The sequence below is a fragment of the Chrysoperla carnea genome, chromosome 2, assembly GCF_905475395.1.
Source record: "Chrysoperla carnea chromosome 2, inChrCarn1.1, whole genome shotgun sequence".
Classification (NCBI taxonomy): Eukaryota; Metazoa; Arthropoda; class Insecta; order Neuroptera; family Chrysopidae; genus Chrysoperla; species Chrysoperla carnea.
Genome location: NC_058338.1, coordinates 98,079,022 through 98,095,300, shown reverse-complemented (window position 1 = coordinate 98,095,300; position 16,279 = coordinate 98,079,022). Strand labels below are relative to the sequence as shown.

The window sequence follows — 16,279 nt, the reverse complement described above, 5'->3', positions numbered from 1 at the left end:
ATTCATTATAACGGGACACTAAAAAGTCTAAATTATTCAAGTCTTTGACACCAACATTTGGTTCAGATAGTAAAACTTCCAATTGAAATTGGTCGAGTTGCTCCGGAGACAATCCTTGCCTCAAATTATTGATAACAGAATCTAATAAGGGTAGGTAAATTGATTTCCGAAAGTAGTCTTCTACCGTTTTCGCTATGATTTTTTCGATCTTTGATATCTACATGCTTTGAAACGAATTTTTAAACAAAATAAATGTTTCCCCCAAAAATTTTCAGACAGGGGTTTAGTATAAAATTAAGAACAGTAGATTAACTATTTGAAGCGGTTCATTGTCTTTTTACAATTTTATTAAGTCATCAATCTATTTAGGTGATGGGCATACCCATCATGCTTATATGGGTGGATCCGCGAAAGAGAGCGACTACCTTAAATAAAGACTGTAAATGAGTATTGAGTACTTACAATTTGTCCTTTTGACGTGGCTTTAAATGATAAATGTTCTTTCATAGTTTCCGTACATATTTCCTCTAATTCCAAACATCTTGCATCTTCTGTTTCTAATAGATTCTGTTCAACATTCAATGGTTCATCTTTAAAAAAGAATTTCCGTAAGAATACTAAAACATCTTCAATATCATCATCTTGTATCAGACAGATTTCAATATCATCATCGGTTTGTATCACACTCATCATTGAGTCTTCACTAGCTTGATGGTGTGGATGCGCTGGATGTGACATGTTTAAATTATGTAATTGTTCAGCAATGTTATCACCAATCTGAAAATCAATATTACAGTGCGGATTAGATTTTGAAATTATTTCGAAAAATCTAAAAAAATAAAGTAAAAATTATAGCGAGAAATATATTGAGTTACTATATGGAAACATATTGGACCATTTGCTTTGTACATAAATCGGGTACCAAACAGTTTAAGAGACGGCGGACCTTCACTACTCTCATAACCTCAGATGAGACATATTTATACCATGTATATACAACGTGTTCTGTTATTAACTGCAGAAACCTAACTTCCCAAAATAAGCTCATCAAGAGCAACAAAAAAACCCTTTTCCAAATTTGGATCTGAGCCCTAATTTGGGAGCTACAGGTATGACAAAAATTGATAAATTTGATTATTCACCGACTATCATTCGATAACCAGTAGCCAATGATAATCAGAAGATATTAATAAATTTTTTTAAAATAATATTCAACTGAGGTAGGGATTTTTAAAAATTATAACATGATTCAATCTTATAAATATATAGGAGACTTTCTATAGATATAGATAGATAGATAGATAGTCACTCATCACGATATCTCTGGAACTATAATACCTAGAGACTTGAAATTTGGGAGGAATATTCCTTTTGCCAAGTAGAGGTCAGCTAAGAACGATTTAGAAATTTTTTTAACCTTCGGAGGGTAGAAAGGTGTAGCGAGAAAGTGGGAAGGAAATATCGAATATTTACAAATATACCTAAGTGGGGTATCAAATAAAAGAGCATGACGTGTACATTACAAAACTGTTATCCAACGCAAGTAAATATGGAGGGAGGGGTGCAAGTGGGGATGTTGCCCAGCAAAGCGGGCGGGTAACAGCTAGTTGGATTATATTATTTTGCAAAAACATTAAATTATTGTACGTAAACTAACAAACTATGTGACAATGGGTGTGGTTCGTTTGCTTAGGTCCAATGATAAATTGTTTACGATTACTTAAAAACCAAAAGAGATATCAAGCTGAAATTTTTATAATGTGCTGAGGACGTAAAAAGTGAGATCAAGTTCGTAAATGAGCAACATAGGTTAATTGGGTCTTATAAACCGTTAGAGATAGAACAATAGTTTAAATGTAAAAAATATAAAAATAAACAACTTTTGTTTGAAGCATTTTTTTCGTAAACGTCACTGTTTACCCTTGAGAGCGCAAATTATGCGCAAATTGTATAGTATTATATGGGCATATCAGTTAGATGTCTATGTGTGACATGTATGTATGTGTAATGTGACATTGTAATCAACACAGTATATACATGGTATTTCAACAATTAACTCAGTCAATTGTTTGTTTTCACTTGTTTTTATGTAATTTTATTGGTAAACACGCCTATGATATCTTGTCTATTGAAAAATGTTCATGGGTATTGTTAATATTTATTTTTTGTTTCTGATACTAAACCTATAAGAAATATTATCAGAAAATCATTAGGAGCAAAACTTTCCGAGTTCTAAACAATTGAGTCTCTGGGCGGTCTTTTTTCTCTATTTAATCATTTTAACATGCATTTCTTTCTCAATTTTATTATTGTATCAAACTTTAATCGCGTTTTGTCAATTTTTTTTTTAGAAGTCGGTAGTCAAAATCTGTTGAAAACCTTCGACCAATTTCGCCTAAACTTTGCCCACTTCATTTGCATAGGTTAGGTTAGATTATTTTGGCTGCCCACGAAGGGCACACTTAGACTATCGAGCTCATTGTGATACCATAAATGTGTTTTACCACCTTTCCGCTGATAATTTCATTTATCAGCTCCTTAATTTCAGAGGCTGGGTGCACCTCCTTCATGCATATACCATGCATTACACCAGCCTATCACAACTATTAATTAAATTAATTTTATTGCGACGGCGGGAATCGAACTCACTACCCTAAGCATACCGCGGACATAAATGGTTACGCCTAAGCGACACTTCATTTACATACTAAATACTAGTTTCTGAACGAAGGATTTTTTTCAATCATCTATTTATTTTTCAATCATCTATTTGTATATATGAAATATACATAGTATATTAAGTTTAATCTCAAGTATGTAACGCTTAAAAATATTGATGCTACGAAAACGATAACTCAACGTCTGTGAACACGATAACTCAAAAATGAAAAAGGATATCAAGCTTATTTTTACAGCGCACTCGGGACGTAAAAAGTGAGGTCGAGTTCGTAAATGAGCAATCGAGTCCGTAAGACTAATCTTGTAAACGGTTAGAGATAGAACAAAAGTTTAAATTAATTTATATCATTTTTTTGCAAACATCACTGTTTACTCACAAGGGCACACATTAGATACAAATTTTATAGTATGTATTAATATGGTATTATCCGTTATGTATGTGTGACATGTGTAATGTGATAGAGTAATCAACACTTCCTATACATGGTATTTCAACAACCAACTCAGTCAATTGTTTGTTTTCACTAGTTTAATTAACAAAAAGAGCAATTTTGGGGAAAAATCCAAGTTGAAATCAGAGTTTTTTGATTGCACCTTCACCAAAAGTTAAAAAATTAATCTTTTGTAAATTCCTCTGTTCAAATTCAAGATAAAGATTATTTCAGATGAAGCAATCATCCTGATTACCTGATTACCACATGGAAAATTTTTTTTTGAGTTGAGTTGATTCTCGGCACTGCCCCTGGTTGAATTTTCAATATTATTTATGAACATGTAGCAGAATATTCTTAGAATAATGATTAATAATGTACCATAAGTTTAAAAATATTAATAAATATCGTACTCTGTAAGAACAATCACAAAAATATGGTTTTTTTCTGGTTTTTATCTCAGTCTTTTGTCCCCCCTTAACAGATCGGTTAATTTAGCTGCTACAGTATTAACATATCTACATTGATCTGTTAAGCGATGAAAATTGATATCAGAAGAAAGATAATTTAATTATGAAAATAATGGTATACTCTTGCAAAAAAACCGCTCATGGAAAAAATTGATTAAAATTAATTTAATTTAAAATAGCTATGAACACTTTTCGATAGAAAAACTATGTTATGAGTGTTTAAAAATCAATAAAATTTCATAAAAAATATGTCTCAGCTGATTATCAGATGGGTGAAGGTCAATCTTATACCGTTTTTTGTATTATTATTATAAAAGAAAAAAAATGGAATGACAGAATACATTATTCCCTTTTTGAATACTAAAAATAGAGATAGTTTCATAATATGAAATGAAAAAGTTTATGTGGTTGTAAATGTTAGGCTCTGAAGGTTAAGAAACAAATAAGTTTTTTTGAAACAATTTTCGCAAAATAAAGTATTAATAATGACCTTTTGTATAAGTAAGGTTTTTAAACAATTGACGCTGTAAATAATAAATTATTTTTTATTTATTTTAAAATAAATCAAAATAATAAAAAAATAATTTTAATTTTCACCTTTCAATTTGTTTTATTATCTAATTATATTCCTAATGGAATTATAAAAAAAAAGAAATTTACCAGACAGAATTCGCAACGTAAGTTAAGCGAATTTTCTCTTTCATTTAAAAATAATTAAAAATAAAATTGAAGCTTGTGCAGTTCTAAAAATTAATTAAAACTATGTATATATGTCACCGTTATATTTTAATTTTTATCAGATTGTAAACTAACTGGTAAAGTTGCTTTATCTTCCAAAAAAGGACCACCTCAACCCGTGCTAAATTGACTTAGATCAACTAAAGATAATGCAATAACTTGATTTTCATTAATAGGTGTAGTTTTTGTGGTTTTATATATTATGTGACGGAAATTACAATATTATGTTGTCATATATTATTTTTTCAGCATGTTTTTTCTGTCCATAGTACCTTATCTTCCTTATTCCCTTCTCCCTCATTTTCAAGCTTATCATGCAGGTTTCTGGTGCAAAATGACCCCACTGTCTAAAAATGTACTGCTTAAGAAAAAACATATTAATTGAGGCCGATATTGTGGTAAGAAGATAATGTATATTGGTGAACTCACGGGAAGCAGGAAGTGCATCCGCTCATTTGGGTGCCTTAAACTACCCTTATCTGGTTGGCCATTCTGTACTTGGTTAGTTAAGTAGAGGAAAGGACGCTAATTTGGAACACTGCTGGTAATTTGGAATACTCAGTTAACTCAATTAATGTAAATGCCATCTGTGTTTTGGGATCGTAAACATAACGTCACATGACATACAAAGTTAATGAGTACCGAAAACGCGGCGCCAGCTTGACGTTTCTGCTCTGAACCACACGTGAACAAAACGCCTGCTTTGAAAACTTTTTCGGCAAGAATATAATCCTTAATAATTTTTTTCTACAATATGCAAAATCTCCATTGTAATTGTTTAAACTATAAAGTGATCTTATTATTTTATTTTTTCAATTTTATTTTGTGAATATGTCTGTTCATAGAAGTCTGACATGGGGATTTAGATTAGGATGACATGTTGTTAATTTGGAATACCGAAAGTGAACATATTTTGGAATATTTTATTTTGCAATGAAAGTTTTGAATGTCAGTGAAAGGGGGTCCTTAATAAGCATTGTGATCTGTATGAGTCCCACAGGAATATTTGTCCCTCCAATAATAATTTTTCCGCGGAAAAATATGTCTGGTGTCCATCGGAATGGATCCAAACTAACTTATTCACGCCTTGGTTTCAACATTGCGCAGAATTTGTATAATAAACAGAAGCACCACCAGTGCGCTTGATTTTCGATGGCCATTACAGTCATACCAACAAATTATTACTTAAATAATTAAAGGTGCAAGCAATTATCAAAGAAAAAAGGCGAATATAATTTGGAATATACTCTTTTCTATAAGTGAAAACAAACAATTAACTGAGTTAGTTGTTGAAATACCATGCATAAATAGTGTTGATCACTCTATCACATTGCACATACATATACAAATTATATAATACATACAATTTACGCCTTCACGGGTAAACAGTGATGTTTATGAAAAAATGTTTCAAACAAAAGTTGTTTATTTTTTGATAAGGAACATTTTTTACATTTAAACTTTTGTTCTATCTCTAACGGTTTACCAGATGGGTCCTACGGACCCATAGGTCAACATCCAATTGGCCTATGTTGCTAATTTACAAACTCGACCTCACTTTTTAGGTCCTGAGTACGTTGTAAAAATTTCAGCTTGATATCTTTTTTCGTTTTTGAGTTATCGTGCCCATAGACGGACGGACGGACAACTGGAAATGGACTATGGCCCCAGTTTTATCATTTAAAAAAGTAAATGTTAAATATTGGCACAATATCAATGGCACATTTTCGTTGAAGTGGAAATTCGATAGAATCTAGGTAAATATTATTGTTATTGAAGCCACGAGGTATTAATCATTAGTAATGTAATACCTAAGTTAGCTATAGTTTGTTATTTTTACCATGGTGCAGTACACTCAAAGTAAGTAGGATAAAGACGTCTAACTAACAATGTCATAAGATTATCATTTTTCTATTTACACTCATTATATACTTATACACTTTTTTTTTACAAAAAGAACATACAATTATACCTAATAATACCTGAATAACTGCTGATTGACATGACTGACTGACTGACTGACTGACTGACTGACATGACATTGTGACGTCAATAGATTAGTGATAATGTAATTGTTATGTAAACTTTGTTCGCCATCAATAATAATATAATATAATAGTGATTGAAAAATCATGTTATTACTTTTTTTTTCAATGTATTCTTTCTTTTACCATATTCATTAATTTTCCTATATTTATTTACAAATGACAGATTAATGGACTAAGGGACTAAGCCAATAATTCTCAACTTTTTGAAAAAATCTATGAAAACTAGAAAAAAAGAATTATAAAAATTTATAAGTATACTAGATTGATTCCGCCTGTTTCAATGAGCTTAAAAGTAAAACCCACCGCTTTCTAGCCTCCATCATCTCTTGATATACACAGTTTTCAATTTTGTTAAATGTAAAATAGTCATAATTCATTGAATATATCTGAATAGTTGGCTATGATTTGTTTGACATTTACTATTGTAAATCTTTAAAGAATTCTTTAATTTATGGCTCAAAAGGATGATAATGGATCTAGTCCATCTATAATCATCATTTTGAACCATAAATGAAAGATTTCTATAAATATTTAAAAAAAATTGTAAATGTCAAATTAAAATAAATTTTTTTATTTTTTTTAATATATCTTTATAAATTATAGATCATGTGTTATTCTGATATATCAGCTATATCGCTGTACAGTTTCATTAAAAATCATTCGCTAGTTTAACGTGAAAGCATAACAAACAAACAAATAAACATGCTTACTTTCACATTTATATTATTACCTACAATGTAACTAAATATCTAAAATTAAAAAAGTATCTTTGAAATTTTTTCGCAGTTTTTTATTGGTTTGTAAAAACTTCGCAAAGAAAAATCACCCAAAGAGAGGGTGATTTTTAGAACATACCCCCCCCCCCCCTTTTAAGTGTTTTAATCAATTGTTTAGGAAAAAAAAAAGTAAAAGTTGATTTAATTTTAATTGTACACGTTTTTGGTTTTTCCATCTTGTAAACTGTTAGAGATAGAACAAAAGTTTAATATAAAAGTTATTCCTTATAAAAAAATAAACAGCTTTTGGTTAAAATATTTTTTTGTAAACATCACTGTTTACCCGTTGAGGCGCAAATTTGCAGCTAATTTCAACTAATAATCTTGTGAAATATTCTCAAAGAATGAAACAAAAATCTTAAAAATTTTGAAATTTTCAAAATTTGTGAAAATATTTTCTAGACGCTTTTATGGGTAAACAGTGATGTTTACGAAAAAATAATTAATATAGTATTATTAATAATTAAGAATTTTTTTTTATAAGAAATACCTTTTACACTTTGTTTAACTTTTGGTTTATCTCTAACGGTTTACAACATGGGTATTTTTCATTTGATTGAATGAGCAAGAAATACTTTTAAAAATTTTCGAAAGTATTTTGTAGATTTTTTTTATTCTTCGAAAATATTTTTCAACATCACTAGTTGTGCTACCTCCAAATTTCCAACTACTTATTTTTTATATTTTTGGAGAAAAAAGACACTAAAATTTTGACCTAATTTGCGGTTCACGGGTAAACAGTGAAATTAACGAAAAAATTTTTTAATCAAACAATGTTTATTTTTTTAGGACTAACTTTTATTTGTAAACTTTTGTTCTATCTTTAACGGCTTACAAAATGGATACTTGAGTAAAAATGAGCAAAAAATGCACTATTTTAAAATTGGGATATATCGGTCAATTTTCAAGCTATAGATAGTCGAAAAAATGTGCATAATTAAATCAGCTAGAAATTTAATTAATTTTTTATTATTATTTGATGCATAGTTTTTTATTTGTAAAAAATTGGTTAAAACCTTCAAATAACCCCCCAAAAAGGGCGACAACCCCTAATCGACCGATTTTTTGGTACGAAGTTTGTACATTCTAGTAGATAACTGTGGAAAATTTCAAAGATGCGAGATAATAAATGACGGTAATAAATGAGAACTCTAGAAAATGTCACAAAATTTCAATTTTTCCCCAATTTCCTAGATAAATTTTGTTAGATATAAATACGTATTCAGGTTACCACGTAGTGATCATCAATAAAGTCACAAAAGAACTTGAAAATATAATCTAATGAATGAAAACAAACAATTGAATGAGTTAAATACCTTGTATAGAAAGTGTCGAATGTCAGTGCTTGCATTATTATTTATAAATTAGAAGAGTTTAACATTTCGAAAGTATTTTCTTGAATTTTTTTTATTTTTCGAGAATGTTTTACAAGGCCACTAGTTGAAGCTAACTGAAAATTTTCACCTCCTTATTTTTTATAGTTTTGGAGAAAATGGACACTAAATTTTATCCTTATTTGCACCCTCACGGGTGTAAACGTAATGTTTACAAAAAAATGTTTTGTCCAAAAGATGTTTTTTTTTATAAAGAACATTTAAACTTTTTTTCTATCTTTAACGGTTTACAAGATGGGTTCTACGGACCTAAGACACATTAACCTATGCTGGTCATTTTCGAATTCTAACTCACTTTTTACGTCCTGAGTACGTAGTATAAAAATTGCATGCATTCAAAAACATGAAAAGACAAAAATAACTTTTTTCAATAATTAAGCTTCTAATTATAAAGGAGCATCAAATAAGTGGAGAATATGACCTTGCTAATGGAGCCTTGCTACTCTTTAGTTTTTTTTTATAGAGAGTGTTTACTGTAAATATTAATTTATTAAAAAAAGAAACCTTACTGTTTTTAACAAAATATGTAAATATTTACCAATTAAACAATTTATTCTTTTTATTCAATAAAAGACAAATATTTAAAAATTATTTTAGAAAAAAATATACACTTTTAAAGTAAAGTAAATTGACTATACGATCATTTTTAAAGCACTTAAGATAGGTACATGCTTGCCGCAGGCAGATAAAATTTTTTCTAATATACTGTGTACTTATCATGAAAGAAAATATTGTGCCAAAATTCAGATAAAAATAAACTTAACAATTTCATACACATAGTAAAATTTAATTGGTCGAGAAAAAAACCGTTGAAAATACAAAACAATTTAAAAATATTAGTCACGCATGACTTATGCATTCATTTTTATTGTTTCAGATGGAAATAGTTAAACGTTTTAAAAAAATGATGTTTGCTCATGAGTTTTTCATTTAAAAAACAAACAATTGACTTAGTTCATTGTTGAAATACCCTGGATAGAAAGTATTGAATGCCAATGCTACCATTTGTTTTTAATAAATTTCGGAAACTAAAAGACCAGCACAACTATAGCGGCCTTTTGGCCGCAATTTGTTTATGGACACAAATTTTTTTTTTACTTTATAATATTATAAATATAATAAAGTATTGCGATCGAAAAAAATCGATATCGGGGTTTCAACGGAAATGCACGTTTTAAGGGTTCCTTATTCCAAAAAAGTGGTTTTTAAAACATGTTGCGCCCGTCAGTATGTCGGTATGTCTGTAACCAAGCTGGAGCCTTCAATTTTCAACCAATTTTTCTCAAATTCGGTAAATAGGTTCAGTTTGGTCATAATTCCAGACAACTTTTTCATTTTTTTCGTAGGCCTTTTTTCAAGGGTACTTCCCTCTAGGCCAAAACAGGATTTTTGGGGTTTTCTCAAAAACGACTCTAACGATTTCGATTAAACTGGGCACAAGGCTAGACCTTAAAGTGTTTCTAGAATTGGAATAAGCCACATATCCGAGAAAATTTGAGAAGGCCCACACCTTAGGGAAAACCTTTCCAAATACAGGAAAATGGGATTTTCTAGGGAGAGGCAGAGGGGACAGCAGTGAAACTTCGTATAACGGCTTATTTCAACAAAGTCCTAGGTTTGATATAACTCACCTCTGGACCCCTCCACCCCTCGCCCTGGAGCCGTGGAGCTGGAGGGGATGAAATCGTCAAAAGTGGTCTAATCAATAATACCCAAAATTGATCAAATATTATTTAAAATGTCTTTCTAAGTAACTTTTGTTACTTGGTAACCTTTGCTTAACCTCACCCTTACCAAACTACATCCTTCTAAATATTATATTAAATCCAAAAATATCTAAGCCTGTTCCTCATAATTATTCAAATTGTTCACATAATCAAATAAATCAAATAAAGAAATAAATAAAACTTAATTAAGCCAAATTATTGAAGTTAAGAAACTGAAGCTTTTTCTTGTTTTTAAATAATTCTTACAATTGGCTGCTTTCAATAAAAATATTACAAGAATAATAAATCAATTTTATAATATAATAAAGTCTTATCCGATGTTTCGGACCGTTTATTTTATTTTTTTTTATTTTTGAAATGGTAAGACTCTTCACTTTTTCGAAATGATTCCGTTTTCAAATGTGAATGATTGAAATATATATTTTTCTTTTTTGATGAATACATACCTAGGTTAGGTTGGCTATCTACGAAGGGCATACTTAGAATATGGCATTGTGATACCATATATGCGTTTTACCACCTTTTCCACTCATAATTTCATTTATCATCTCCTCAATTACTTTCAGAGACTGAGTGCACCTCCTTCATGCATACCATGTACTACAGTAGCCTATCACAACTATTATTCTAATGAATTTTTGTTCTAACGGCGAGAATCGAACGTGCTACTCTAGACATACCGCGAACCAAATTGGTTTAATGCAGTTCCAAGCTTATTTAATATGAAATTCGGCATGTATATGAAATATGCTGGAAGTTTATGGGAAATCAGGCCGTGCTTACCATAAAAATACATTTCGTCGAAAATAAACTTGTATACAAAATTTCAGCTCAATCGGCTAAAGATATCTGCTTAAAAATTGAGTTGCAAGATTCCATCCAAACAAACATATCTCTTGTGTCACAAAAAACGCACATTTTAGTATATATACTCTATGCTAATCTCTGAGATTTTTGTGACACAGAGTGTACATACCTTGCAAGTTAAATGTTTTAGGAAAACGATGTTCTAATTACTTAAGTACTATTTATTTATCAGTGGCGGATTTAGAGATTTGCCGCCCGTAGGCTATTCAATTTTTGCCGCCTCTAAATTTTGATATCTTAGTTCACAATCATATCAATTATCTATCAATAAAATTGCAACTTTATGATTTGTGCTCCATTATCCTCATTACATCAACTTTTCCCGTATGGTTAGTATCATCGAGAACTATGGTACCGTGTTAGATCCTTGATTATTTTTACAGCAAAGAATTATCAAAAAACAATATTTTATGCAAAAAATATCTCAAACATGTACCAATTTTAAAGTAAGTTAAGGTATGTGTTAAAACTATACAATACTTATGTAATATGAATAAAGCTTACACAAAAAATCTAGATTTGGCGAACGTTGATAAATATTTATTATTACACTTACAGTTACAAAACAACACAATAAATCTATCCTTTCTTAATTATTTGTTAGTATTATAATTCAAGTCAAATTATAAAAGCATTACAATACTATTTTGCGACACTTTGAATTCGCAAAATCATTTATTATATCGTCGTACGAAATCTTGTTTATTAGCTCTGACTCTATGCACAAGAGAGCTAAAGCGTTTAGCTTTTCTTGACTTAAAGTCGATCGGAGGTAGTTCTTTACTCTCTTCAAGCAAGAGAAGCTTCTTTCACCTGAACAATTTGTCGCTGGTGTACAAAGAGCCATACGAAGTACTATATCCAAGTTTGGATAAATGCTTCCTAGATTCTGATCTCGCAGGAATAAAGACAGACTTTTTAATGATCCAGAAATTGGTTTTATTGAAATTCTTTCAGATGAAAGGTAGCTTTGAAAGTGTACGCATTCCTGAACTAAGTCTGTTTCTAAATCATTAGGATACATTTTTTCTAAAAAACTGGCTTCTTCCGTCAGAACTGATGGTAACAACTCACTTATTTTGGTAAGAAATGAAAATTTCTCGTTAAATCCGTGATAAGCCTCTTGTCGTTTTGCTAACTCGGATATGAGTCTGTCTATGACAACGAGAAATGTGTTAACCCTGATATTGTATCAAGATTGACCATCGATATTGTATCAAGATTGAATTGTGTAAGGAGATCTCATAATTATTAGGTACACGGAGAAAAAATTATAGTAATTATCAGTGAAGAAAATATGTAAAAATAACTAAATTTCGACTATAATATGGAATCGCTATTGCGATATTCTAAAAATTCATGATCATTACATTATAATCAAAAGCGTTTAGCAATTGTTTATGCAGAGATTTTGAGATATTTATTATTTAGCACTGTATATAGGACTATATTTCGGTTTTTGTTGAATATTTTAATTCCTCTATAATTTTTGAAATTCGTATTTTGTGTGTGTATTATAATTTTTTCTAAATTTTGTCAATCGAAATAAAAAATTTATGAACTAAATTTGCCGCCCCTTAAAATTTGCCGCCCTAGGCTCCAGCCTACTCAGCCTGCTGGTAAATCCGCCACTGTTATTTATACTAATTTTCCCGTTTAAAGCTTTATATATTTTATCATTTTGTAATTTTTTGAGAATTTTTATTTCAAAAACTAGGCACCTAGTTAAAAAATCACAAGAGTACTTTTTGGTTAAAAATGATCAAAAAATACAAAAATATTTTTATTTTGAAAAAATTCAAATATTATAATATTAGACTAGCTCGACTCGTGTGGAATTCCGTTCCCGAAGTTAGAGTAACCCGTGGCTACCCTGTACACGTGGCTAAAAACAACAAACAAATCTCTTAAAAAAGTGATGAAAAGTCAAAAGTTCTTAAATTAATATAAGGACAACATGCATTAAAAGTAGTAATTATATGTCTAGAGTGCTAGGAGAGCATCTGTAAATATTAACATGTTTGCCTAATAAACTTATTATTTAAATTTATAATAATTTTTTGTTCATTTGTACATTTTTAGATCGTGAATATATTTTTCGTTAAACTTAGACATAATAGGATAGGTTATATTGGCTGTCCAAAAAGTACACACTTAGGGTATATAGCCATAATATAGAGTAGAGCCATAATATAGACTAGAGTATTGTGATACCATAAATGTGTTTTACTACTTTTACGCTGATAATTTCATTTATCAGCTCCTCAGTTTCAGAGGATGATTGCACCCCCTTCATGCATATACCATGCACTACAGAAGCCCATCACAACTATAAAATAAATTAATTTTTTTCTGGCCACTAAGCAATCCGCGGATGGAATTGGTGACGCCTTAACCAAAAGAGGTAATAAGGCGACCTAACTCAACCTAACCTAACCTAGACATAATAAGAAAATTAGTAGTGAATCATGGAAATTGATGAATTAATAATGAAGATAAGGGCAGGACTTACATCGGTTCAGTGGTCGAGCGGTCTAAGGCGATATTCTTTGCCCGTTTGGCAACTGGCCGGGAGGTTGTGGGTTCGAGTCAAGGCAGCGGCATTGAGAACAATTATAATTAATGTGGGTGCAGAATTGATCACATTGTCGTCGCTTGGATAAGAACCAAGTAACCGATTCCACTCACATCAAAATGTAATTGTAAATATGTATGTAGTTAAATAAATAAAGACTAACAAATAATGATGTGGATGTCCTCTGTTATAAGACGTATATGTCAGAGAAACGGAGGTTAAACCCGATTATTATTATTATTATTATTAAAAAACTTGCTAGAGTAATAATATATAACATAATATTTATTACTTTGTTCTCAAACTTGTAGTATTATAACAAAAGTGTTTTCTTCTTTAATAATATTTTCATACATGAATAAAAATGAGAAAAATATGATATTCATGTTCGTGGAAAACTCAGATAACAATGCGATAAATTATATTTTATTGTTATGTCATTTTGTTCCAAACAATAAGATTACGATTATCTACTACAATAGTCCGATGGCACACGTTACATCACCGTTGGGACTTGGTCTATTTGTTCTTTATGTCCTGTTTGGCATCGAGTCTTGCATAAGCACAATCGGATAGAGGGGCATTTCGTTTCAAGGGATTCGGAAATTTTTAATATCACCTGCTAGTTATAAATCCAAAAGAAATTAGTTTTTTTTATTATTATAACAGGAAGATAATCGTATAAAAAATAATAAGCTGTAAATTCAAAATTGAAGAAAAGTTCCTAAAATTTGCGCTAGCCAATGCGGGTGAACAGATCATTTAGGACTTTCCAAATTTTAAACAAATACAACTAAATCAAAATCAGTTCATTTGTTAGCTTCCAGCGGCACATATCAGTGCGGGCGTAGTGGTAAGTGGATAAATCCTGGGGACTAAGCCATAAAAATTGCGAATCATCGATATCAATTTGGAGAAACTCGGTATGCAAATCCTTAAAAATCGTAAGAGGCTTTTACGATTTCGAGATAAAAAAAAGACGTGGAAATGTTAAGTAATTGACAGCCATAAAAGACACTTCTTAGATACAAATTTTCAATGCTCTAATCCAATTTGTAAGGGCTATAAAAATAAGCAAAGCTTTTAAAACGTCGAAAAAAGGCGATTGTTTCCCGGAAAACCTCCACAAACAGGTAATAAACCGTTTTTGAATCAGAGTTAAAAACACTCTCAATTAAAAATCCCTCAGAAAAGAAGCGAAAATTGATTCTTCCTTTTGGAAGCAATTTTCAAGTTGACGGTTGCCATGCACTGTATTTTCCCATTAATTATTCGATGATTTTCGTGTTAGAATAATAAAGATAGAAGATATTCATCAATTTCAAGCTTTGGGGTTCAACTACAAATTTTTTTGGTCCTGTGTAATAGAATAATGGACCTGTACCGAGAATTTTTTTATATAAAACAGAACAGGATAAACAGGACTTAAAGAACGTCATTTACAAAGTCTCAACACAGAGATGTAATCAATATGTTTTTTGGGCATGGGCCTACGGACTATAAATGTAACGCTATAAATTTATATCTCGTTGAATTTAATATATTTTGTTGAATTTGTTCATCCGTAATGAAATGTGAAGAAAATCTTTCTAAACCTTTTTCTATATAAGCTATAAAATTGTTATAATATACAAGAGACGTCATTTTAATCGATGCCTACATGAAAAAATTTCTATTTAAAAACAAGTGAAAACAAACTCAGTCAATTGTTGAAATACCATGCATAGTCAGTGTTTATTTCTTTATCACATTACACATAAAAACATGTGACACATACATAACTGATAATCAAGTATAGTACATATTATAAAATTTCCGCCTAATTGGCGCCCTCACGGGTAAACAGTGATGTTTACGAAAAAATGTTTCTAACAAAAGTTGTTTAATTTTTGATAAGGAACATTTTTTACATTTAAACTCTTGTTCTATCTCTAACGGTTTACAAGATGGGTTCTACGGATCCAAGACCCAATTGACCTATGATGCTCATTTACGAACTTACGAACTTCCTATGATGCTCATTTTCGAACATTCACTTTTTACGTCCTGAGTACGCTGTAAAAATTTCAGCTCGATATCTTTTTTCGTTTTTGAGTTATCGTGTCCACAGACGGACGGACGGACAACCGGAAATGGACTAATTAGGTGATTTTATGAACACCTATGACAAAATTGTTTTCTTAGCATCATTATTTTTAAGCGTTACAAACTTGGGACTAAACTTAATATACCATGTATATTTCATATATACATGGTATAAAAATTTGATTAAGAAATATATATTTAAGAGTTTGAAGGGGACCATCTTCTCCTATCGTCGAATTTAATCAAATCAAATCAAAGTCAACATTCTATTTTATCTTTTTTTTTCGAAAATCGAATATTTTTGAAGGAAATTTATGGGCATAGAATGCTCAAATTGAAGGTGAAAAAGGCTAGAATTGATATTTGAAGGAATCCAAAACTGACCAGTTGATGAAAAAGATAAATTAATAATTATTCAATTATTCACAACAGCAGAAATTTACGTTTTTTTAGATTTTACTGTTTAAGATGCAAAACTAATGAATTTGA

At 30.4% G+C, this 16,279-nt stretch overlaps 1 protein-coding gene across 2 annotated transcripts in view; it reads right to left on the bottom strand.

Moving 5' to 3' along the window:
- LOC123291681 (arylalkylamine N-acetyltransferase 1-like) overlaps window positions 1-16,279 on the bottom strand; it is a 45,522-nt gene that overhangs the window by 14,653 nt on the left and 14,590 nt on the right. For both annotated transcript variants that reach the window (XM_044872050.1, XM_044872051.1), the window contains one exon: window positions 463-777. In XM_044872050.1, the coding sequence (XP_044727985.1) occupies window positions 463-777 (315 nt within the window). The remainder of the gene's footprint in view (window positions 1-462; window positions 778-16,279) is intronic.